We start from the raw sequence: 27067 nt of genomic DNA on the forward strand, positions 1-27067 counted from the left end.
AGCCACCACACTGTGCTCTTCACCTGTCCCCAGGCAACACAACCCCAGCCCACCAGGAGACCTGCGGGGTCCTTGCCCCGGAGCCAGCTTCGGTGGCCAAAAACATTCCCTGTAAGTAGCTCCGCACTGCCACGGATTCCAACAAAAACAGACTGCAAGGAGTACTGGCAGCCACACCTAGAGCACATTGTAAAGCAGAACACCGAGCAGTAGGTTGACACTAATTTGCTGTCAAACCTGCTGCATTATTGCAACTCAGTTTTGAAACGATGACTCCCAAAAAACACCCCTTATAGCTGGGAATGGGTGGGTTTTGGTGCTCCAGTGTTGGAGATGCACATCTGCCCATGTCCTCACACCTCCAGCATTTTACAGTGTGCATTCTCTGGGCCATGCTGGCTTCCTACACAGGGAAAGATGTGAGGATCGAGCACCCTTCTAAAGCTCCAAATCTGGAGCTTTGGGAGTCCTCTGCCTGCCTGAAGAGGCAGCAGCCGGGTATGTCCAAGGAGCTCACCTGCCCCATGTCCTGCCCTGCACCACTCCTTCTCCCCATACCAGCTGCCCCTTGGCTGCAGGTCTAAAATCCTGAAGAACTGAAAGCCATTAACAGTGCTGCTCCTCAGGCACTTGTGAGCTGAACAGACATGGTTGGTGCCCCATTTATTTCTTTATGGTCTCTAAATGCCCAAAAAACCTCCAGGAGTCATAAAAGAGGCACACAGCTGCTTCTTCCTGACTTTTTAAAATTAGAAACATCAGCTTGGCTTACGGGTACTTACCTCCATATCCAGAGGATTCCCCTGCCCTTAGTGGGATGGCTGGAAAGCAAATACGGAGATTTCTGTCTTACGCCAACAGAAATGTTGGCAAAGGTCGCCCACTGGCACAGGGCCATCCCCAGGATTTACAGCAGTAAACCCCATTCTTTACAGACTGATGTGCTTTTTTAGCTTCCTCTGTGGTGCGAGGAACAAAACCAGGTGCCAGTATGTACAGAATTCCTGGGGGTGGCACTGGGGATCTTTAATTCTCTTCTCAGAAGACACATGTGGTCAGTGTACACAGCTAGAAGTGACCGGTCCCCAGGTAGCCAGGCTCTGGGGCATGCACAGCCTCTCTGTTACCCCTCACCCAGGTATCCAGGCTCCAGACATCCAGGAATGAGGTCTCTTGAATCCAAATCAAAGTCTTTCATTGTTAAGAGCACCCTAAGACACAAACTGAAGAGCTGTCTTTATCAGCTGTTCTGAGGGAAGAGAAAGGCTGTGATGGGCAAAGGAGTGAGATTCTTCCAAACCCTGCAAGGTCAAAGCGCTCCCCTCAAACGTGCAGGTAAAACGCTGGCCTAAGCACCACTTCCCTTGCTCTGCAGCCAGCACAGTGCCAGCACACCTCCAGGGAGAACAACAAAACAAACCCACAAACTGAAGACAAATCTTGTTCTTAGCTCACAGAATACAAATACACATGGACAAGTTATCAGAAAAGGCATTATATTTTGGTTTCCACCTTATTTAAAACTGATTTTGGTTTTCAATTAATCAGATCTCAGTATGTCCGAGTTCAGGTTTCAATGTTTTTTTCCCCATAACAGTAATGATCTGGATGACCATAATTACAAAAGGGACGGGGAGAAATCCCGAGAACAAGTTACACAGTCTGAACTGTGCTCTCTTCCACACGAGCACTCTAGGGAATGTTAGTTTCAGCTCTTCCTTTTTTTTTTCTTTTTTCTTTTTTTCTTCCTTCAGGTTGTTACTAACAAAAATCTCTACTGTTTATTAAAGCAAAGCTACAGTAAATTTTCTTGCAGTCTTACAGCAGGTTTTCGTATTACCAGTAGGACTCGCATGCATGGATTGCAGTCACACACACACGCTCACAGACATTATACAGTAGCCAGTTGCCACCATAAAAAAAAAAAAAAAAAGAAAAGAAAGAGAAAGAGAAAGAAAACAGACATTCATTTCTTTAAGTGGTCATTATTAGAATCGCACCAAACTTTTGGATTAAAAAAAAATACTGCACAGGTCTTCCACATCTACATGGTAAATCATCCCTTTCGCAATGGACGGAGCTCTCGTCACCATTTGTTCAACATGCATCGCTGAAGCTTGAAGGCACACTGGCCAAGGAGAGCCCTGTTCTTTTGTCATCTGAACTCCAGTGTGCTGCTATCGGGGTGCAAAAAAGGACAAAAATAAAGCCAAGCCCTTTTGCAGCACACCAGGAAAAGGTCATTCGGAGACCACAGTACTTGGAAGGCAGCCCAGCTGCCTGGATTCTACTGCTAACTGTGCTCTTGGAGGCATTGAAGGAACACACTTGTCTTTAAAAATGACACATAAAGGCAAATTTCTGCAAACCCCCTCTTTTCAAACTGCCTAAGGTAGACTAAAACTCCTTCTAGAAGAAACTGGTCCTTCAGTCACCAGCTTCAAGTGGGACATTTCCTACCTGCTGTCTTAAACACTGAAGCACCAGAGATTATAGGGCTGATGTGTCTGGGCATCTATCAGCTTCGGGAAAACTTAACATCAGGAAAGAAAAAAAAAAAAAAAACAAACAACAAAAAAAAAAACCAAATGAAAAAAGATGGAAAGAAATCCCCAATGCCTCAAGAGCACTATATCAAACCAGAACTCTTGGGCTACTGACTGCTGGCACTGTCAGAAGCTGCTCGCTTCTGGGAAGACACCTGGAGGTTGAAGCCTTATGGTGATCTGGTATCCTCCCAGGGTGAGATTTGCTGAGTTTTACTGATTGCAAGATAAAGCAGTGTTTCAGAAAACTAAAACCAACAAACTCATAATAACCATCACCAAAATCACCATTAGAAAAATTCCGTTTTTTAGAAGGTCTCATTGAGAAACATCAGTCCCTGCTCCATGGAGCAGGGCAGATACGATTAACAAAACCCAGAGTGACCCGTCTCCCACAAGCCGGGCCTTCGAGGACTAGTCCCCATATTATATTGGAGGGGAGAAAGAAAAATAAAGAAAAAAACCCCCATTGTATCACCTTTTTCTCCTGTTAAAGTTTTAATCCTCTTATTCCATTTTTATTTGTTTTTTTCCCCCGATTCTCCCTTCCACTCTGCCGCCTTAGCTGGGGGAGTTATTGGTACAAGAGTTTGGAGAGTCCTGCTCATTTATTGTGTTCAAGAGTACACACACCGGCTGCCGGGGCAGGTGGTGGTGGCTGTGTTCGCGGTGCTGCTCCTCTGCGGCACTGAAAAGCCCTTCCTCCTCATCCCCGTGGGGACGGCCGCTGCAGCTGTCACAGAAGTCCAGGGGCCCATCCAGAGCGTCATCAATGAGCCCGTCAAACTCCTTGAGGTCGTCCTCATGATGACCCCGGTTGCATACGCAGACTTCTATGCCCGAGTCGCCCGTGAAACGGCGCTGCCTGCCCGGCATCTTGTCCTTGGCATCGGGAATGGCGCTGCTCTGCTCTAAGCTCTCAGAGCTGTAACCTTTCAGCAGTTCCTCCTTGCACTCCGTATCCTTATCGGGACCGGCCCTCCCCACTAGCTCGGCTCCCGTGCTGGTACTGCCGGGCTCGATGCTTTGCATTTTGGCGAGGGCTCTCTCGCCCAGCACGGTGGTGGAGGGCTCGGGGTCCCCGCGGCCGGGCGCCCCGGTGCTGTCAGTACTGCTGTTATTGCTGCTGGGTGCTGCAGAGCTGCTCTGTGCTGGCTGCAGAGTCCTGGGCGTGTCCGGGATTGTGCTACTGCTGCCTGCTGGGACGCACTGCTGATGTAAGGCACTGTACGGGGGCGGGGGGGTCGGCGGTCGGTTCACCACTTCCTCGTAGGGAGGTAGCAAATAGTTTGGCAAAAACCCTAGAAGTGGGAGGCAAGGAGGAGAAGTTATTCCAGGAGCAGCTTATCTCAGGAAACGAGTCACTAATACAGGTCGGTATGGCATCTGTCACCTACCAGCACCTTCCCACTGAACAGCACAACGGGCCCTACGAAGGGGTGCCAGAACTTGACCCAAGTGAGGCGTGTCGTGTTTTAGAGAAGCAGCAAACATGGCAGAGAGGGCACAGGAGCAGATGGACACAACTGGGAACAGCAGCCTGATCTCCTGGCTCTCTCTATGCTTACCAGGCAAACCTCCCTGAACCATATACCCCAATACAGCCCCATAAACCACCCCCACACACCGTGGGTGGCCTGTGTTGGCTGGAAGGAACAACTCCCCAGCGCCCTCCAACACTGCCTTCTCAGCCTAATTTCTACCTTCAAGAGCAAAGATTTCATCTCACAAAGCATTGTGCAAGTATGAAGAGACATGAGCAGTTACAAGGAACTTGGAGATCCTAGCTTTTGGTTTCTGTTTTAATGCTGGATTCAATTCTTCTGGTGCAGTCAGAATAAACTGGCAGTACTGGCAAAAGAGTTTGGCTTATTGTACTTACAGCCTTTCAAATCCATGAAAAATTTTGTTTATTTCTTAAGAGGCAACAAAATAGTCTATACAGACAGAATGTACTTAAACACTGGAAACATTTAAGGATAGCACTGCAATTTTCCATGTGCAATTGCATATCCCTGGGGCTGGGGAGGAAAAGGCTGTTGGGGATGATTTCTGAGGTGACTGCCAGAGTTTAACAAGAAAAGCAAGTTCATACATGCAATTCAACAGTCTGTCAGAGGAAATTCAGCTGTGGTACCTCCAGTCAGAAGGAGACTTGCTGTTCTAGCACAGTGTAGCAGAACACAAGGAGAGCACCAAGTGATTGTACTTTCCCTGCGTTGTGGGCAACAGCTCCTTCACGCAGAGTCCTAGGGCTGCTCACCAGCAGTATGGCCTGGGAACCACAGCACAGGGTGGGAGCCAGCACAGTTTCTGCTGAGACTCCACTTTCTCCCACTCTGTGTGACCGAATTTTATGAAGCCACTTCCCGCATCTCGGTCCCACCAGCAGCAAGTCTGGGCTGGAAACGAGGAACATCCACAAAGTCTTGAAAGGTATTTCAAGAACCTTTGCAGAAAAACACCCAGGGAATCACCACACTCTCAGGGGTGGGTGCAAAGGTGCTGTAAGTTGGTGTGGTTCAACTCCAGACTCAAGGGGGTTCAAATGCATCCAACACCACCTCATCTCTAAATGCCATGGGGCAGCTTTGCCTCTTGCTGAGTCCAGCTACTGCTCCCTCCTTCCACCCAACACAGGAAACTCGCTGCTGCCATGCTCCCCACGGTCTCCAGGCAAAGCAGAGTGAGGTACATACGGAAATAAAAGGGCAGGGCTGAGTAGTTATGGGCCTCCCGGTAAGCGATCAGGTTGATCTCGTGCTGCCGCTGCTGGGCCTGGAGGCGGTGCTTGGTGCGGCGGTGATGGCAAACACAACAGCAGCTGAGTATGATGATGATGGTCCACACCAGCCAAAACCCTGCAGCGGGGAGAGCAAGTGTTAGCCATTGTATGAGAGCTGCATCCAAACCCAGGAAGCCCCAAGAAGCCAATGGAGATCATCTGAAAGCCTGGACCTGAACCTGCACTGCTCTAAAGGCAGAAATATGTGTTAGGCCAGGAGGCTTCAACATGGACCTTCCTGCCTGTGTGGGACACGGCTACTCCAACAGCCTTGCCAGAATTGGACAACACTGAACACACTCTAGTACAGTGTAGATCATGTTCAATAGGTACAACTCTGGAGAAGAACAAAATATGGAGACAGGGCTCCCCCCCTCCATTGCTCCTACCCTTTGGTTACCATTTCTTCCAGCCAAAAATGAGCAGAGCTGTGAATAGCATTGAACTTGCCTCCCACAGCCACTTTGGTTTGAAAATAACAATCAAGACACAAAAGACACTCTGCAGACTGACCACAGAAGAAGAGAAAAACCCCAAGCACTATGTTTTGCTTTTGTTTGCACTGCTCTTTAATTTCCAGCCCAAATCCTTCATTGTTATGTTTAACAAAAACATACTCTTTTTTCATAAATGTCTCAAAATATTTTTAAAACTTATTTTTGTACTCAATGTCTTAAATTACCCAAAATTAAATTAAACTAGCCTCCCTCTCTGAATCCTCAAGAAACCTAACTTCTGCTCTGTTTGTGGTCATGGCTGGTTTCTGTGCACAGTTGTACCATATGTACACTGCTCCTTAAAAGGAATTTTAGAAGACCACTTCCTGAATTTTACTCACACCCTCGGACATGTGGAATAACTCTTCCTTTCCATGAATTTCTCACTTACATGCACTACAAAATGTTTCCGAGACACACTTCAAAAAGCTGGAACATTCACTCCAGATTAGGCTTTTGTCTCCTGCAACTGCAGCCCATAGCTTGACCTGCCCCCCAGTGTCTGTAAGCTCTATCTTCTTTAAGCTCAGTTTTTGCATCTGAAGATAGTGGGAGAGCTCTTCCTTTAGAAACACATAGTCGTGGCAGCCACTCCTCACTAGAGATCACAACACTGTTTTTCTTTCTGTAACACCTCTGCCACTCTTCACTATCCCAAACAGTCAAAATGGAGATTCCTAATGCTACAGCCCATTTTCAGGAAGGCCAGGCTATCCTGTGGTATCAAACTGCTCTTCTCTCCCCACTAAAAACCTCTAGTCACACCTTCACAATACCTTGATGGTTCCAGCATCCCCTGCTGTGTTTGCAAATGTTTTCTCTGCTAGGTGGGGAAAGGTGAACAGTTTAGGAATTTGAAGAATGAAAGTTTAGGAATTTGAAGAATGAAAGCAGTATTGCTCTGGCTCAGGACAAAGTGCAATGGATCCCTATCACCCATCTCACAGACCTGCACTGGGCTGTTTGTAGGTGAACTGCATCATGCCATATCGTGTCTCTGAGCATTCTGAGTGGGGACTTTCACCTCCCTGTGTTGTAACCTGAATTCCTCATGTATTTTGGCACAACAAACTAAAATTTCTCTCTGTCTTGTGCAATCTATTTCCCTAATCAACTGGAACCTGCCTTACCATCAAACTTATCAAAACCTGCCATCAAACGAAGGTGTTACATATTCCCCCCCCCTCCTTTTTTTTCTTGGCTGGAAATGAAGGTTCTGGGGTAGTTTCTCTTGCCAGCCCACTCAGCTGTACCAAGACGACCAGAGAGGAGACTGTGATCTTCACTCCAGAGAAGCAAATGACAAAGTATTCAAGATGCTCTTTGCACTTCCCAAACCAAAATGAGAATGTGGCCACTGCGCTCCAAATACCCTGTTTCTAAAAAAAGCTTTTTTATATAAACAAAAAGGATTGGTCCAGTCCACCCTTCGCTCCAAAGCCAAACATTTGCAACCATTTCTGTAGCCTCTACCACTACCAAAATCTTGGTATACAAATACAATACTTCAGCTGTCTCACAGTTTGAAGACTCTCACCAATAAAAACACTGTATTTCTCGCTAAGAGACGGTCCCTTGGCTCTTGCTTGCTGAGGAAGCAAGAATGCACTCATCAAAAGCAGGTCATTGGCACAGCATGCCACCATGCACAGAGGCAGGCCTGCAGTTCATCTTCTAAGTACTCCTTATTTTCGAAGAGCAGTGATCATGAGTTCAATAACAATGGAAAATTACACCCAGCTATCCAGGGATTTTAGCTACAGTTATGAAAACAGATGCTTTTTAACACATTTGATCATGTCCTTTCCCAAGGAGTCCAGATACAATGGTAGCAAGCAGCACTTAGTTAGTTAAGACGTCCTGGAGAACTGCCACTGTTAAGCAATCTCAGCTGTAGCAGCCAAATATTTCTGCAGGGAATAACTGCTCCCACCCAAGCCTGCATCCAGAAGATTAAAAAAGTATTTCTTTAGAAAACTTCTCTACCCGTTCCAAAAAAGAATCCCAAAGTGCTTTGCACACAAACCAATGCACAAGCTCAGAGTAGGGGTCAGAGTAAGCGCAGCCATTCCTGGGAAGAGGTGTGGCAACACTGTTAACAACATGCAGTAACAACATACAACATCTTAGGATAATAAATTAATGTTGGATCCTACTGAAACCACAGGTGGCATTTAAGTAAACACACCATAATTCAGTGGATTGCAATTTGGCCTCGGTGCCAGGAACACCACCTTCATTCTCGTGCAAAGGGTCTGTGCACGCTCACAAACGCGAGTGGATGAGGTCTGTTGTTTTTCATAAGAACTTCCAGAAAAAGAACCCGCTAATACCACATTATTGCCTGGCTTCATTAACCACTGACACTTCCTAGAGCTTCTAGGAATTACTCAACCCCTGACTCAGCTTGAGCCTGGAGGACTTGCCTGGATGATCGCAGGAGATGAGCAGCGTGTGCCCACCACGGTCATTTGCTGGCCTGGCTTCTGGCATCCTCTTTAATGGCTGTGTCCCCACCTTGTCACCCAACAGCACATCTGCACCACAGGAAGGCCCCCAGTGCATTGGAAGCAAGGGGATGGGACAACCATGGGAGCTGAGGCACACGAGGGGCTCCCTGGCTGTCACTTGGGCAGAGGTGCCAGTGCTGGGAGAAGGACTGGGCACAGCTCTGGTTGCAAGCCCAGCATGGTGCTGGGAGTTCAGGGCCTCCATAAAAGGCTCTACAACACTCCCTTGCCAGGAGTTTGGGCACAGCTGCAGCTTTGGCTGCAGAAAAACTGCAAAAGCCTAGCAAATATATAGTACGGTCATTTATTTGGAATAAAGCTATGCTCCAAGGCCAAGTGCAATTGTAAATATTATGTCTAAAAGTATAGAGTGAACAGTGAAGATGTTCATGGCTGAGCTGTGCATTTGTACACCTGGTGAGGCTTGGCTTCAAACCAGCAGCAGGGAGGTGAGCCAAGCAGACCACTGGCCTGTGCTCGTTTGGCAGGAGGGGAGCTGCAAATCACCCAAAGACAACACTACACGAGCAGGAAAGGCAGGGGCACAGCAGCAGCACATGCTAACACCTCCTTCAGGGTAAAAACAGGTACCAACTCTGCCTTGTGCTGAAAATGGGTAAAATGTACAGAGGCAACTGATGTTTGGCACAAAAAAGCCTCTAAAAACCAAGTAAAACTGAGCTTCTGGTTGTCTTCCATGTCGTCAAAAGCCTTCACTGTTGCCAAAAGCCTTCCTCATGCTCTTCAAGATGTACCTTCTTCCCAAAGGGATACGAGGTGCTTTTCAGCAGCATTGTGTTGAGCTACTGCTGCAGTCACTGGAAAGGAAAAAAGGTTGGGAGACACATCCTGAGCCAAATTTGCCATTAAATGTCTGATTTGAGGGTATTTTCCACAGCCACCTGGCAGTGACCACTGGGAACAAAAGCTTGGGGCAGCCGAAGGACAACACGACAGATAAAAAACAAACAGTGACTTTGGAAATACAACTTCTGATGGACAGCCTGAGCAGAAGTAAAGTACCTATCTGGAGCAAAACAGGAACCAGGAGACTAGACTTGAAAGCGATTTCAGTCTTGCTCTTGGTTTATGGAAGAGTCAGAAGTTGCAACACTCTCCAGCCCAAAAACGAGTGAGTCCCGAGAAACACTGCTGTATTTTTTGTTAAATTCACTGGTGATGCCTATAGGTGGATAATGATGCAAGCAAAGGTGAAACAGACACAGCCAAGGAGTTGATTATTGCCAAGAGATTTCCCTGCCAGAGCACCAAAACCTTTCATGAAAGTAAAGCAAGCAGCACCAATCTCTTACCCAGCATCTGACAGTCTCAGAGCTGTAAGCCTGACACAAGCACCAAGCTCAGGAAGTCAGAATGGGAGCTGCAGAAACATCTGGGAACAGAATTAGCTCCCATGAAAGCCATCTCTCATAGCCAGAGGTAATACTGAAGAAAGAGAAGGCTGCTACATTAACAGCATTCTTGGGAAAGGGAGCCCCATCACATGGCCATGCACCAGAGATGCTTCCTACCAGCTGTGAAAGAACATGCTTAAAGCTTCAAGCTTTCTAGGACACCGACCATAGTTTTGCTCAAACTTCAAAATAAGTAAGAATAAAACAGTTTAAGAATTAAAAAACCAGAGCACTCCTTCCCATGGAAAAGGAGGGAGTGATGTTTGCTTTGATGCTGTACTGTATTTGTTGCCTGGGATGTTGCCATCAACAATGCCGCTGAGGGAAGCTCCTTTTATCCTGTGCAAAATGGAAAATGTTTTCTGGAGCGTTCCAAGCGTACGAACAGAGAAATTTGCCCCCAAGTTCATGGTAAACTTGGGCAAATGCCATGGCTCTGTTGGCAGGAAATCCCCTAAAAGCAAGCCAAAACATACTGCAAAGTGCCTTTGGGTCTGCCTGACAAGCATCTGGGTAATAGCTTTGGCTCCATGAGAGCTGGTTCTGAACAGGAGAAGTGGGACACTTTCACTGACTAAAAAGTGTCCCAAATGATGGCCTCACAGTCAGTCATGGCTGGAAAAAAATTGTCTTCCACAGGGCCAACACTTTAATGAAAAAGGGAAGAGAAATTTACTTGGTACCACAACCTGGATGCCCTTGGGTTTAATCGTGCCCTTTGACAGAGAGGTCACATTGTCTCCTGCCACTGCAGGCATGAGCCTGCATGAGCCAACACTGCTGCTCAAGAATGCCAGGTGAAGGATCCAGGCCATAGGCCCATGAACATTTTAAGAAGGACTAAAAGAAGCCGCTGAATGACGCGATCCTCTCCTGCCTGTCTCAACCATACCTCCCGCTGCTTCCTCCACCTCTTCTTGTGCCAGCACAAAGTTGTGCGCAACTGTGGTTTGAACTGGTTTGAGGGAACCAGAACAGGTTGAAACTCGTTTGGCAAACACAGCAGCAGCAGCAAGAAAAAGACTGTGACCTTCAGTGACAGTTTTATGTTAGTTTAAGTAATTAGAACTGCAGTCCCAGCCTGACCTCACGCAGGAAAAAGTTACTGAATATTTGTAGAGTACAATGGCAAAAGAAAAAAGCTGAAGACATCTCCAACTCCTGCGTGCTTGCTCCCACACTGGTAACAAAAGAAGATGCAAAAGTTAACTGCAACTGGTTTCTAGTTTTCCAAATAGTGTCCACTATATATGGTACACCCACTGCAATGAGGTAAGATGGAAAAACACAAGTTTCAGAAAAAACCTTTGCCTATCTTGCAGCGAAAGACAACTTGAGGCAGTAAATCTGCAGACACTTTTTATGCCTCTCTCCTAGGGAGGGAGCCTTGCAAGGGCAATTATTCCCATGCTCCAGATGAGACATTTCTAAGTCCAGTTCCTCCCAAGAGATCTGTGTTGGTAAAAATGCATGTTGAACAATAGTCTAACAGAGACCAGAGTGGAACATCCAGCTGAGACCATGTCCTGAACGTCTGGGAACAACAGATCTGGGTAGCTGGTGAGAAGCTGAGTTGGAGGTACGTAGGGCAGGGGGTGAAACAGCATCAGGAAGTTCTCTTGCCTTTCCATGCTGTTTAACACAACTCAGCTGAAAGCAGCCACACGGGTCAAAAGTCAGTATCTGCACAGCCAGGCTATGCCAGACAGCTTGCCTTCTGCTTTGGATCTGGGAATTTTACTGAGCCAGACCAAAACAAATGTAAGGTGATTTGGCTGTCTGGATTAGGCTACAAGAAGTCCAAGGAAATCAGGAAATAACTCCCTCAGTGACCCTATTTATTATGAGTTTCTGTGTGGTTGAGACATCTGTTGTTTGCCCTATACTGTCGGTGAGGCTTTGCCATAGCAGGGTTATCGCTGCAGCACAGCTGAGGAGGAACAGCTGAAGGGAAAGTTTGAGACACCCAGGAAAGAGAAGCAAGTACAACCACACAGAAGGCTGGGTGAAAGGCAAGGAACAGCAAAAATCTGTCTTTGGAAAAGGATGTGGGATAACACAACACGGGGTAAGGATGAAAATGTGGGACTGGTGCATTGTTTGACTGAGTGTTTTGCAGACTGCAGCAAAGTCTTGGACATGAATTCCTAATATAAAGCTGACCTCCTGGAGTATGTACGTGGTACAGCAGTTGCTTTAGTTTTAGCAACTAACCGGATCCTTGCCAGAATTTTCTGGCAGCACGCTTTTTGGGAAAAGAGCTGTCTAGTGATTCCAAGGGGAAGCGTGCAGAGATGAGCAGAATGTTCAAAATCAGCAAAAACATTGACTGTGCTGCTTGCAAACAGAACATTTTTTCCTGTACAATCCTTCCACTAGGACCTAAACAGTCAAGATCTTTTTCCTTTTCTTTCTTTCAGAAAGAGGAGCTCAGTACCCCTGCTAAAAAAGACAGTGAAACAAAACAGGCACAAGCAATACATGAACACTTACTCACTGCCAATGCTGGGTTGCTGTGCAGTACCTAAATGACCCAAGACCAGCTAAGCCCTCAAACTTTGAAATCCTACAACGTTTTGCAAGCAGTGAGCAGCTGCCTGTTTCCAAGCTCCATGATTCCTGAGGCACAGTGTACTATTTTTCCAACCACACAATGAAATATACTTTCTACAGCTTTGCTTGCTGTCTTGAGAGCCTCTGGAATCACTTAATGATTCCAAAGGCAAGGAGAGACACAAGGATGGATGTCAGGAGATCTGGATTTAGTTTTCAGTCCACATTATACCCTTAAACCTGGGAAAATCCAGAACCTCTGAGCCTTACTTCTTAACGTGCAAAACACAGGAACATTCCTCGATTACCTTCTCTCCTGTATTTTGAAAAGTGGTATTTTGGAATGTTTAAGCAATAAGACACCTGTCAGGCCTGGGAAAAGGCCAACATTTGAAAACTCCAGCAAATCACAATCACACCACAGAGACTCAAATAAAAACTGCTAGGAAGCAAAATCCAGTGGCTGCTGCGATTCTTCCCCTTGGGGACCATGAATTCTCTGGGGAGCCCAAGTAAATTGTTCAATTAAAATGCTGACCCAGCTCATCCACCATCCAAACATCTTTCCCTGTGTGAGGAAATGCAACAGTAAAGTAAATTTTTCCATTTTATTTTTTATTATTATGTTCCAAGAAAATTAAAAGACTTAATGCAGTTTTCCCCCCACCATGGTACCAGCTACCAAGCTTGAGTTAAGAACTAATTAGACCTTTACATAGTTATTAGACCTTTATCTATAAATCTGTATATAGTTTTATTATTTGGCAACACAGCACTGGGGGTTTTTTTAATAAGAGATGGGTGGGGAATCTGAACTGGGCTGTTATCTAATTTTAAACATGGGCTGTCCACCTGCTTGGCATATCATATTCTCCGTTCCTCTACTCCACCCCTTAACAAAATAATACCTTGATTTTACATCCTACTCCATTGCCCGCAACAACTGGTTTAAAAACACCACAAGCCTAGAATTGCTGAGATCAGCCATTTTCAAAGACAAACTTCCCTCAAATTCCAAAACAGGGAAAAAGGTCCTTTTTACAGGAAAAATTCCAAGTGGCCACAAAACAGGATCACGTTTCAGAAAGCATGTCCAGCAAAGACAGACCAGTTTTCTTTTCCATTTCAAATGCCACCCTCCTCTGCTTCTTCTTCCCACAAAGCTGTGGTGGTAAATAAGTCCAGGATTTAATTCAACAGGACTAGCAAAGAAGGTCTATTTTCAGGCACACAAAAGTACCAGTGGTCTGAGAAGGTTGGGAGAAGCAAAAACTTCTCAAAAGCTACTTCAGTACATGCATACACAAGTTAAAATGAAAACAGAACAACCATGAAGCCATGCTTAAAAGGTGCTGCTATGTTAACTGTTCATTAACCAGAAGTTATTATTAACTTTTAAAAAGCTAATCTATTCTCAAGCATGTAAAGCTGTTGCTCTCCACTGCTCATACTAAGACTATTTACATTTACTATCACCACTTTTCACCTTGAAGGCCTTCAGAGAGCCTCACCATATGTACCTATCAAAGATAAAAGATACTCTGCAACTCCTGAGCAGCAGCTAAGCTCACAAGCTCTACAATATGGGCTTACTTTTAAAGGTCTTGCTCCCTATATGACTCCTTCCCATCCAAAAGAAACTTTTCTCCTACCACTCATAATGGCAAAGCAAGCTTTGAAAACATGAACTGATTTTAAATCAATGCTGGATGTTTGCCTGAATTTGCAGAAAGCCTAGAAGACAGGTCTCATGTTTGAATTATTCCCCTCCTCTTGGTGTGGCACACGATGGTCTCCGTGACGCAGAAGGAATGTGAACACACAGAAACCTGTCTCTCCTGAGGAATCATCCAGCAGTGTGTGTGACCAACACGTTTATTCCATGATCTCAGTGTGACGTGGGCACCTGCTCTAAAAAGAAGCCTTTAAATTCTGCCTCCTTCTAACAAAATCTGGTTTTATCTTCCAAGAACTTTTATGATGCAACCAGGCACTGCCAAGTATAAAAATCTGTGCCATATTGAGAGCACAAAGACAGCTAAACCATCCCATTAAAATGGCAGGGGGCTATTGCTTGGACCAGACTGTTCGTATGCAATTCAACTACGCCTCTCCTTCAAGATGTCCATGGGAGAAACACGGTGACCATGCCACCAGCCCCAGTGTGCAGCTGCACTCCACGCTGCTGCTCAATTTAGATCCTGCTTGCCATGGAGCTTGTAAGCCCTTGCACACATGCATCTTCCTTTACATTCCAACCCACACAAACTCAAATCCGGGTTTGACCTTCCCCACTTTGCCCTGTCCATCCATCCCCCTCTAGTCTGAACAAATTCCTGTCATCGGTCCTGCCTGTGCTGCTGACTGCTACAGTATGATCCAGGCAGTCCAATATATTCATGTCTGTTTCTCAGCCTGCTACAGTCCATGGAGCTGCCTCCCGGCCCCCTGTCCTGAATTGTTTCTTGAACTGTTTGGACATTTTGGAAAATAAGTCTGCTGCAAAGGTCTGCACTACATTAAAATCCTGCCATTTTGACACAGCCAGCCACTGGAATCTGAGCACAGTGTGTCTTGAAGATGCTTACTATAGAGTCCTGTTTAGTTTATAACCACATCCTCCATTCACTGGCTAATTTGAGAAGTAAAAGCATGTTTCTAGAGTAAAGGATGAAGTGTAAGCTATTCTTGTCCTTGGATCCAGGTTAAGTGACAGTCTTTGTATGTATAACACATTTCCACACACAAGCTACTTAGGGAAAGTGAAACTGTGGGCACAACAGAGGGATTAAGTAGAAAGCACAGTTGCATAAAAACTAGAAGATACCACTGGGTGTGGTAAGAAAGTATCTCCAGTCTCAAATGTAGGGGTACAATGTTCAGAGTGCCACATTTCCAAATTCCAGGAGCAGAGATGCCCTCCTAGCCTAGGTTCAGGGCAGTACAACAGCACAACATCAGTGTTCAACCTTTTGTGGTCCTCCTTGAGAAAGAAGGCACCATCACACCAAACAAGCTGAAGTTTTCTTTTAAAATTCAGCATTTATTACTTTCTTATGCTTTCAACTTTCCATTCTGCCATGTATCTTTATCAGGTTTTGCTGACCACCTGCTTTGACCTGCCTGCTGCCGTCTAAGGGGACTCAGCAGGTACAGTCACTCAACCATTCACTGAAAACTTTGGTATTTTAAAATCCCACATTTTGGCAAAGAGGAGATAAAAGGGGTTGCAATGGGCAATGTGTGTTTCTCACAGCACAGCATTCAGCCACTGCAAACCCACAGGATTTACCCAAGACTCTCTCTAGGCAAGGACTCCAAACACAGTGACTCCTGAAAAGAATAAGCACCCTGGCCCTCCTCTTTGAAAGGACATCTTTTAAAAAATATACCAGATTTGAACTGTTGTGCTTGCCAAGAACTAAACCAACAAGATGAAAGACACTGAATTAATTCCCTGCTTGAGTGTGTCAAGCTCTAGTGTTGTGTGTATGGCATTTCTCCCTCAAGCTGGTTTCCTCACTCCTGTATAATGTTATCTTGAGTACCCAAATCAGTGAGAAGAGCAAACAACAGTGGCAAGATGACCCATTACTCCTGAGAAAGCACCCACTGTGACAACCCTGTTTCCTTGTGTATCACATCAGCTCCAGATTGTGTTGCAGTGAAATGCAATGGCAACACACAACAAGGGCTGAATACAAAACCCCACGGGACACAAGCCAGACCTGTAGTAAGGTATGAGAGCCATGCAGATTAGGAAGGGAAGCCATACAAAACGGAAGGACTTACACCAGAGTTCATAGTAGTAGTTGCAACACTGGGATTGTCCACAACAGTGGCCCGTTTCACATATGTAACTTTGATTGTTGACACCCATGCAGGTTTCCTTGTCCTAAAATTAAACAGACACACTTTTAAGATGCTTTGTCAGTATCTTTTGGAAATGTTTGACTCAATGATCTGCAAGCATGTGAGAAGTACAGGTTATGGTCTTTGGAAACTCTAAAATACCTAAGGAGGTTAAAAGACATCTAAGGACCACCAAAAACCACAAAGGACCATTCAGAAGAAAATCCCCATATCCATATCTCCAAACCCATGAGTTACACTGTTTTAGCATCTAGTCAGCGCTGTTGTCTCATCATCCCTCTCCTTTTCCATTAAAAGTTACCACATTTTGGAGCCAGGCATTCTCTTAAAAGAAGAGATGACATTTGTTCCACATTGTACACAACATCACTGTATTACTTGGGCTGAATGCCAAGTAGAGGAAAAGCATTCATAAAGGGAACATTGTAATTTGAGAAAAGACTGCTTGGATTCATTTAGATCTAAATGATAATTACAATATGTTCCTGCAAGATTCCAATCTAAAATGATTCCTTCATATTATTAAAGTAAGATCAGCATTCCTGTAAAACTTCTTCCTGGAATAACAAAGTAGTCCAGGAGCAGAGCCAAATCAGCTGTAGCATATCACCCAGCAGGTTCTCAAGACACCTAACATGGAAAAGGTCTATGGTGTGAGGCCTCAGTTCCCCACATGGTGCACCACTTCCCAGAAGTCCATGTTTTCCTGCTAGTCTGACAACATGGCTGGGAAAAAGTACGAAACACAAGAAAACAGAAGCATTTTACAGGCTGTGGTTTGTACATCCTCTAATAGGTTTTGGGGCAACCTAGGAGTTCAGAGAACAATACAGAGTTTAAGACACAAACAAATCTTAATTAAAACCACAGTAACAAAGCTTTTATTTTTACTTTCTTTCACCTGAAATTTCTTATAAGGAAAAGAAAATGTGGGTAGGCTTATACTGAAAGCTGTGTTGAAAAAAATAATTTTGAAAGTACCGACCCACTAAAGAACAATAAAACCCCATCAGTAGGCTACAGGGATGCACATCTGTGGATCCCAACACTGGCTGAACAGCACCATTCTTCTCTTTTGTGTGAGTGCACCACGGCCACACTTCCCACAAACCTCTATGGAGCCACCACATATGCAAAATACCAAGTGCTTTTCAAACGTCGAACCACCTCACTGAAGAAGTAACGTGAGGCAGCAGCTTCAATGCGTAAGAGTCCTGCACTAAATTTTCAGTATATTTGGGGACCTGGAGGAACACCAGCACTTCCCCACCATGCAGCACCCCAGATGGAGCCACACTGCCCCAACACAGGTCTCTCACCTGAGCACCCAAATTACAGCAGCAACATAACTTCTAAAAGCAGAACAACCTCCTGCCACCTGACACTCAACAGGAAAGATCCCTCATTGCTTCTTTTCTCCTAAGAACTCACACCAACTTTTGAAAGGGTTTTGATCAAGTGAGGGCAAAATTCAGCAAACACAACACAGCATACGATGTACTGCTTCCCCTCCTTCCATGCATATAATGACTTCCACAAAAGGCTCTAAAAAGCACCTTTAAAACTCACCTACAGAGGCAACAAGCTGGAGGGGTACCTGCCTCTATTTTTCAGGAAGAGAAGAACATTTTGCTGGACAGACCAGTCCAACTACTACAGGCAGCTAAAGCAAACATTTAGTTCTTGAGATGTTGCATGTTAACAGTAGAAACACCATTTTCCTATACAGCAAGGAGGTGTTTCCATCTCTAACTGCAGAGGCTGGTGGCAACTTTTAGGAGACCTTGCTGAGCAGGCACAGCATTTTCTGCTTCAAGCACACTATTCATTCCAAAAACTGTAATTTTAGCCAGCAAAAGAACTAGAAATAGGACACATCTATTCTCTTATCTGTTCTTATTAGTTTATTTACATTTTTCCTCATTTTTGTTGGCCTTGCAGAGCTAATGTAACTGATGAACAGCATACATTTTGGCTCTCATAGGAAGAGAATTGAGAAATTAAGACGCCATTGCAAAACTGCAACCCTGATGATAATGCTCAAGTCAGAGAACAGCTGGCTGAGGTTTGTGGTTGTGACACATGAAGATCAACGTGACCTGTTGAACCAGCAAATGAATCACATGGAGCTGGTGAAAAACCAGATTCTCACAGTGCCATTTCATGATCTCCTCTGCAACACCACACTTAATCCATCCTTGACCACTTCTGGTTTACTTCCCAAAAATTTCATCCATTCAAGTGTTGCCTCCTTCAAAGAGTAGCAATAAGGAACAAATCAGTGTCTTTGGGCAGCAGCAACTTTTCACATCTTCAACTATATTTTTCCCACTTTAAAAACTTGCAGCTGTCCTGATTTCAGAGACTTTCATCACGCCATCTTTTTAGCTGAACTTACAGCCTCCCTCTTGCCAACCTCATTATACTTGAAATGACCTTTCCACACATGCTTATGTGCAGGGTTGCTCCTTGTCAACCCAGCTGGCCAACAGGTGTGTCAGTACATGCTCAACAGAGGATCCTGAGCAGCTATGGTGATATTCTGCAGGTTGTTCCTGGAGATCAAGTCTCAGGCAACATCCTGCTTCCCATCTAGAGCAGAGTTTAAATCTTACTGTCCAGAGCTTCTTTACACACTGACTAAGAAAAATGTTCTTCCTTGCTAATGCACCTGTGCTTGTACTTTCAAATAGTCTCATAGTTGGCTTTCAGCTCCCACAGTTCAGAACAGCCAGGGGTTTTAAAGTCCTTGCAGTGCTGACCACCAGTCACGCTCCTCAAAGTACAAGCAGCTCATTTTGGAGCCTTTCTCCAGCCCTCTGCCAGCCCAGCCACCCAATAGGCTTTTGGGAACATGGAGTTGTCAGTCTTGGGGGCCACATGTCAGGCTCAGAACTGCCACCCGTGTTTCCAAACAGTTTCACAGAATCAAGGAATAATTCGGTTTGGAAAGGATCCCAGCAGGTCACATGGTCAAACTACTGCACGGAGCATGGCTACCTCCAACACTGGGTTACGCAGCCTGGCACAGGGAAAGAGATAAAAGGTAAAGGCAACAGATCTTCAGAAATAAAAGTCTACTAGGGAAAGATTCCGGCACAAGGAGAGCATTGTTTTGGGGTATGTTACAGGTGACCCCTTTGGAACAAGTGTTTCAGTCTCCTTTCCCCTTTTAAGTCAAGACTCATTTCTGTGAAAAGCTGAGCCACTGTACAGTTTGCTCCTTTTCTGCAAGTCAAGGAAAAGGTTATACAGAGCCATCCCGGCCACGACAGAGACTGACATTCTTTGTTACGAAATTTCTACCTATTTCCAAGCTCTTTGATCTGGCTCCGCTTTCTGTTTAAATCCCAGGCTGCACTTTTCGTACCAGCAGCATTTTATTATTTCTACTTCCTTCTCCCGTGCATTCTTTGTGTCATAGGCTGCCAAACTAACTACCCAAGGCATATCAGCAATACAGTTATCTAGAGTCTAAATGTCTCCCGGAAACAATGGCCCAAGTGCTGGTGCTATGAAAGCATACCATTTCCTCTCTCACACTAAGAGCTATAGACACATAGACACAAGGCACAGGGCTGCAAGAGTAATTTCATAGGTAAGAAAAAAATATATGGAGGAAAAAACTTTCACGGAAGCAAAGTTGGAGCGCCCATATTTTACTGGCCTGCCTTTGTGTTTAATTTCCATTGCAAGCAGCACTTGTAATGGTAATTTTTAATCGTTCTTAGCAGTATGGAGTTTTTATTGAACTATTACAGAGGGTTTTGGAGGTTTTTTTAGGTAGCCTTATGAAAACAAGGAAGGGGGAGGGCTTCTTTCCAAAAGCACTTTCTTCCCCAATAGCCAGTGGCTATTACATTCCAGAGTGGGCTTCCCTGCTGAAGGAGTCTTGTTTTCTTGTTGTCCAGGCAAGCAAGCACATCCCTCCCCACCAGCCTTTGTTCAGCTAACTGCAGATGCCTCCAGGCAGGATTAACTAAGCAGGATCGACATGGGTCTGCTCTCAAAGAGCATTCGACTCCATTAGAGCAGAATAGTCTTGTTTCACAACTAAGAAGCCACAACATGCCATCCATTATCTCCCACCTGCAAAGCCTAGGAGATTCCCAGGTCATTCCAAGGGATTCACTTTGTCCTGTAAATCAGTATGTACCCTAGGCTGCATGTGCATCACTGCCTCCGTGGTACCATCTTAGGAGCTGGTCTGAGATACTGGAATCACTCAGTCCCTGACACACAAGAAGCCAGGAGCTTTTGGGAGAACACTCTGCGTGCATGGAGCCTGTGCTCCCTCCCAGCCCAGTCCAACAGAAACCATTTGGCACATGTGGTACAGGCTCCCTGTCATGAAAAGGAGCTGAGCTGGGAAGACCTCATCTGGTGCATTTTGAGTCTCTTTGTATTAAGATGCGGCATTTTGGATTAGTTTTCACATGTCATAAAACTTTAAAAAGTAACATTGAATAAAAATAGGATTCTTTTTTTGCTTATTTTCTTGTTGATATTTGGCATTTGTGATAAACCCACAACCATACTGGCAACTCTACAACTCTGCCAGGAGCACACTTTTGCTGTCAAGTGCTTTTACAAATAATCCTTAAAATATCCAGCAGTGGTACATATAAGAGAACTCAGGGCAGTGCTGTATGTTGTCACATCTGAAACCACAGTAAACAGTAATGTCAGTGCCACGGAAAAAAGCCAATTATTCTCTTCACCTTCCAGTTTACTGGAGGTATATGTGACAAATTAAAGGTCAAAATCTGGGGCACAATCAAGACAAGAGGCATTCATGAAGGTCTGTAGGTTGAATGAGCTGCTCCTCACTGCAAGGAAGGATGGAACAGACCTCCTTAGTAAACGGCTGGGTTTAATAGCTGTAAATCTGTTAGGATTTATTGCATCTGAAGCCAATGCTGGAAATGAAGGGAAATAACTGATTGACAGTGGAGTTCCATCACAGTAAAAGGATCAAGGCACTTCACTGTTTTCTACTCTCAAAAGTCAGCAGTTAGCCTAGGCACGTGCTGTTGCTAAGTCAGAAGGGAGAAAGACGAAGATGAGCAAATTCCAAGCTATCGTGGCTGTTTTCCAAGCTGAAAATTAAGATGTGCAACTGCAGCAACAAACACCACAGCCCACGCTCAGAAGTGCATAGTTGGCAGCTAACCACCTACAAAAGTTGACTCCTCAGTTGGCATTAATCAGGTAACCAAAACCAGCAGTGGCCAGTATCACGAAATCTAATAACCATTTTAGCTTTTTGCTCTCTCTCCTCTTTCCACAGAAATCCAGCCTCCATTACCCTAAATATGAGCACCTTTATATCGCCTCTGCCAGAGTATCCATTCATCCTAACCCTGGTAATACCCTGGGAAACACTTGGAAATGTGACTTGCATTTACTTACAGCAATTTATAGGCTATTCATGTTTCCTAGGATAGCCAGTTTTTTAGACCTACTCTAATTCCCTAATTTTTCCAAACTCCACTACAGCATTTGTCAAGGCACTATGCAGCAAATTACTATTTTAACTGGAAGAGATGGAGAATAACAACAGGATGACAGGGGTGAGTAAAGGACTGAATAAGAGGCACGCAGACAGAGGGACTCAGAGAAAAGCCCAGCAACAGGATGAAGAGAGACTGCCAAAATGGCATCTGCTGAAGGGCAAGATACAACTGGTTTTAACAGGACCTGGGCTTAACTTGTGACCACTCCAGACCTTCTGGTTTCACAGCTCTCATAGGACTTTGGTAATAAGCATCTATTTAATAATAAATAAAAATCCTGACCTAGTTATTTCACTAATCTCATTACCTGCAGGCAGCAGTCCCTTGCTCTCAGTACCCAGTCACACCCATAACAACAAGCAAGATGGATCTAAGCACGAGACACTATCTTCAGAAAAATATATTAAAGTATGTATTCTGAGTAACTCACAGTCAGTATTTGAACCACACATATTCTTTAAGCATTCTGAGTAACAGAATGGAAGTGGTTGTCAATATATTAAATATGTCAGAAGCAATTATTTGATATCCACTATTTATTAGTACCCACTTGGCTGTTACTCAATCTCACACATCAGACTATCACTAGTGTTGGTTAGCCAAGTGCATCAGCAACAGCTCATGAGAATGCAAACACAAAGCTACCAAAGAAAATTATCTCTGCCAGACAAGGCACTCAAGTGGTAGTAAGTTAAAATTGCTACTTAAAATACTAGAATGCCAAATCTTGCCACAGGGTTTACTACAATTCCTGGTTTGCCAGCATCCCCCCAGTTCCTAATCAAAGTTAATCTTAAATAAAACCTCACTAGATCCTTTCAGAGAAGGACAGCAGGTGGGATCACAGTAAGGACAGGCAGAACTGCTGGGGAACCCTGGATCACCAGGGCAGCTCAGGACCCACCGATACCAGTGTGGCTGAGCCTGCACTAAAGTCTCCAGACATCTCCTGTCTTCACAAACATTACACCTGTTAGTCCTTTGTAACATAAAAGCAAAAATCCACCATCTGAGCAAGTGTCATGTCTTTGGTGGGTTCAGTTTAGCAAAACCACGTAAGACTGCCAAAGATGAAAGCGGCTTTGACTGCTGGGAGTTACTGGAACCTCCTGTGCCAGGCCCTGCCAGCACAACAGGGGATAGATTCCTGTAAGCCTGCCTTATGACAGACAGCTGAGGCCAGGCAATAAATTAAGTCTGGATGCTTCTTCTTAAGTCATCCACCACAAATTTTGTTTTGCTGAATGTGGGGAAAAAGAAGTGTAATGAGTGCAAATATCCAAATACTTAAAAGTATAATAAGTGGGGGAGGAATGATGCCTCTGAGATGTCTCGGGCACAATAATGATCTCCAAAATGGGAATTCTAATCCACAACATTTATTGCTTCACTAATGCCAGCATCAGGAGAATTATATTTAGATCACCATGATTAATCAGCCACAGCAGACCCATCCTCACCCCCAGCGGATGCAGAACCTCCAAGGTTTCATTAACCTTTATCTGAGGAACAAATTGGTTTGTTGCATCCATTTATCCTGAAGAAATACTCCAACTATATTTAAAGGGACACTATCCTTTCACAGATCATGGACACTTTGACATATTTCAGTAAGAGATGGTTTCATTTTTGTTTATTGCAAGTTTCACTTTCAGACTTCAAGAACTACACATTGGTGTTTTAAGCACCATGTGACTGTTTACTTCCTCACCCCTTGCTAGAAGCTTCCCAGCTGTAGTCCTCAGCCCTCTCACATTACAGATACACACTTCTAGGAAATTACAGCTTTGAGGAGGCTGTCTCGCATTTTGTTGGTTTAAACCACCAACAGAGGACCATACTGAAAACCTCAAGCAGTTAAAATTAAAACTGAAAACGTTAGGAATCCAACATCTTAACCTTTTCTCCTTTTTTTTTTTTTTTCATTTATGCAGTGAACTAGGTGAATGTGTTCAAGCTTCCACCTCCAACTTTAGGAGGAAATGCTCATTTAAAACTGAAAGCAGAGATCCTCTACAATCATGTTTCCTTGGATGGGAGCTTTAAACACCCACACTGCACTGATGTCAGATAGTGCTGACCTAGCTTTTTAGACATTTAAATATCCACACTGCACCAATGAAAAATCCCAGAATCAACCAAACACCTTCTTTTTACCAGGTGTTCAGCAGTCCATCTGCAATGCTACAATGCTGCTGGCTCCCAAATAAGAAATGAAGGCAGATCCAGGGAAAGCAGCTGTTCAGTGCAGTCATGGGGTACACAAGGGGTGCTGGTCCTGGGGAGCCAAAGATCTCACTCTGATCCTTCCATCCTTGTCACACAGCTCATGGGAGGACATCCCACTCAGCACCTCTTCCCTGAGCCTGCAGCCCAGGATCAGCATCCCTTGTGTTGAGTGAGAACAACAAAGGGCATCCCAGACAGCCAAGTGTTTACAGTCCGAATGCATGGAGTATAATCCAAGAGACAATGGAGGTGATGAGATGTTCCTGAATTCCTCCCACACTTTCAATTAAACAGCACCGTTCAGTATCGACCCTTGGAAAAAGAAATTTCTGCATAGTATATGCATGCAGGACACAATCACAATACTTAGATTTAATTTTTTCAAGACTAAAAATGATTAAAACTGAGAAAAGTTCAAACAGCTCTTTCCCACTATATTCTTTATCAGTGGATAAAAATAGTCAAGAGCTTTGCTCTCGTGTTCTTGAGGCAACACCTTTTTTTCCTGCTTCCTGTAAATGCCTCTATCAATGCTGAAAAGTTACCAGCAGAGAAAAAGTACCATCCATCCACTGAGATAACCAGATGTTCACTGTTCCACCAAATGAAGCCAAATTACACCTAACTTCTGCTTTTACACCTTTTACTGCGCCCCAACTGCATTGAACACATCTCTAAAACAAAAAGATTAATTTAAAAACAGGAACTTTAGAGAAAAACACACCCGTGAGTCTCGAGCAATCTCACCATTTGAGGCAGCTACGTCTCACTGCAGTTTGAGAGTTACCTAAAACCATTCTGCCTTTGTGCCCGAATTTCTACTCAGTTCCGAGTTTTTAGGGCAAGTCTCTTTGCCCTGAGTGCTAACAAGTGAACGATTATTTATAGCTATTGCACCAATCACAGAAGGTCATTGTGCTAGAGGTAGTTTCTTATGTAAAACTGTTTTCGGACGGGGGTTGGGGGTGGGGAGAGAGCTGCGTTTCACCAAAACTGCACTGATAAGGAAAAAGAAACAGCACTGTTTACTCAGCAGCGCGTTGAAGTCCTTTAGGGCTGCTAAACAACTGAAAGTAAGTAGTTTACAACACGTTATGGTCCAATCTCGACTTTTAAATTCTAAATTAGAAACTGCAAGCAGCACTCTTGATATCATTCAATATATATTTATTGTGGATTACAGATCACAGCAGTGCTGGAAAGAGTTTACAATTAGATTCCCCTACAGACGTGCCTCCCAAACCAAAAAAAGGGGTTGCTCTCCCCAGCCTAGGAACACATAGTTGGCACCTCCTCCAGCAGAGAGCAGCTGGGCAGTTGCTACCGTTTCTCATTCCACTCGATATTACCAGCTATTAAATTATCCCAAGTTTCTTGTTCAAGCTCAAACTCTCTCAAAACAATTAAAAAATCACCAAGCTGTGGGTCACAGCATGTTGCCATTTTCCATTTGGTGACTTTTGTTAGACATGAGACACAGACACACACACACACACGTATATATATATATATAAATGCCTCTTTCTGGTTTTTTTTTCTGGTTTTTTTCCGTTTTTTTTTTTCTTTTAAAAAAATCCACAGTTTAACACGCAAAATAATGCCTGAACAACAAAACAGTTCAAAGTTTGGCATGTTTTTAAGCAATGCAAACGCAATTCCATTTTAAGGACTGTGGAAAGCACCCTAAAACCCAACCAACCAAAAACTGCACAGGAGCACGACACAAAGAGCCTCCCTGCCGCAAAGCCTCCAACAACAACAAGGAAGTTTCTATCCCTGGCTCACAGTTTTGCTCCTTCCTTGCTAATAAAAAAGGTCTCTCACACAACTGTCCTCCCCAATCACACGCCACGGGTGGGGAAGTGCTGATTGTACAGTTCCGTTTTGGGAAAGTCAGAAATCATTTCCTTAGAAGTGAGGGAAATAAAAATAAAAGCAGTCAGTCACATCCTCCACCTGAGCAAGCAGCTCCCACCGCACTTAAGCCGGTTACCTGTCTGAGACCCAGGAGGAAAGGCATTCTGCAGGCTCATCCTCCACGCCAGCACATGGGAAGGCAGGAATTTAAAGCCCCACAGCAACCATTTCTTCATCTGCTGTGGGCAGCCCGCTCCTCCGATCCTATTTAAACCAGGGCTTCCTCAGCTGGGAATGCTAAGTAAACAGGGTCCTGGGACACTGCACGCACCCGCTGGCTCCCCCTCCTCCTCCTCCCACTCCCTGTGACATATCTCAGACGCAGCCCAGCCGGAGTGTTTGCAAGAGGGAAATGACATCAGGTCGGGCAGTTCTGAAAAAAAAAACCAAAAACCAAAAAAAAACCCACCCCAAAACCAAAAAAATCAAAACCAGAAACAACCCCCCAACACAAAAACACACACACAGAACCCCCCCCGACACAAACAAAAAAACCTCCAAGAAACCACCACCCAAAAAAAAAAAAAAAAAAAAAAAGGCAGCCCTGAACCTTAAGACTGCTGAGTGACACCAAGCAGGTCGCTGCAAACGGGACCTGTCAGGGAGCCCAAGCAGAGCAGAAGTGCTCTCCTCCCTGCTACGGGGATGCTGCAGTGGAGAGCAGAGCAGTCTATTAAAAATGTTGTCATGAGCCAACAGCTTGGTGATGATTAAATCTCGTTAAGCAAAATAGACAGTTCATCCATTTCTGAGGAGCAAGCTAAATTTGAAGCTGCCCACTGGACAACACTGGAGCCCTAGAAGCCACCACCATGGCTTCTCCAAGTACCTCCAGACCCTGGGGACCTGGGTGGTCTTCACAGATCCAAAGCACTCCCATGCCACCTTCTGCCTGCCACCACAGCTCCACTTTTTCTGACTCACAGCACTGTTCAACTCTCAGCCCCTCCAGATAACAGTTGTCCCTCTAAAGGAACAGCAACAACTTCCCTGATTTCAGAAGGATCAGGATTGGACCCCACCAGCATCAGACAGGTGATGGGAAGAGTTTCAAATCCACCTCTCCCAAAGGAAAATCTGACTAGCCCTGTTGAAAGTTTCTCATTCTACTTGAGCTCATTTCACATTTTCATGCCAAGGGGCAATTAAGCCTTATAAACAAATTTATCATCCGGTGCCCAGGATGGCATGTCTTGTTTGTCCTCCCCCAAGCAAGGAGTACAGCA

At 44.7% G+C, this 27067-nt stretch overlaps 1 protein-coding gene across 4 annotated transcripts in view; it reads right to left on the minus strand.

Moving 5' to 3' along the window:
- Positions 1-1475: 1475 nt before the first annotated feature.
- The window catches only part of WBP1L (WW domain binding protein 1 like), a 59357-nt gene continuing 33765 nt past the window's right edge, over positions 1476-27067 (minus strand). For 2 of the 4 annotated variants that reach the window (XM_032116452.1, XM_032116455.1), the window contains 3 exons: positions 16099-16201; positions 5246-5407; positions 1476-3847 (listed from right to left, as the gene is read on the minus strand). In XM_032116452.1, the coding sequence (XP_031972343.1) occupies positions 3108-3847; positions 5246-5407; positions 16099-16201 (1005 nt within the window). In that variant the 3' untranslated portion in view covers positions 1476-3107. Of the gene's footprint in view, positions 3848-5245; positions 5408-16098; positions 16202-25917; positions 26152-27067 lie in introns of those variants that run through there. The other 2 variants (XM_032116453.1, XM_032116454.1) reach the window with 2 other exon arrangements.

This window comes from Corvus moneduloides, chromosome 8 (genome assembly GCF_009650955.1).
Source record: "Corvus moneduloides isolate bCorMon1 chromosome 8, bCorMon1.pri, whole genome shotgun sequence".
Taxonomy (NCBI): Eukaryota; Metazoa; Chordata; class Aves; order Passeriformes; family Corvidae; genus Corvus; species Corvus moneduloides.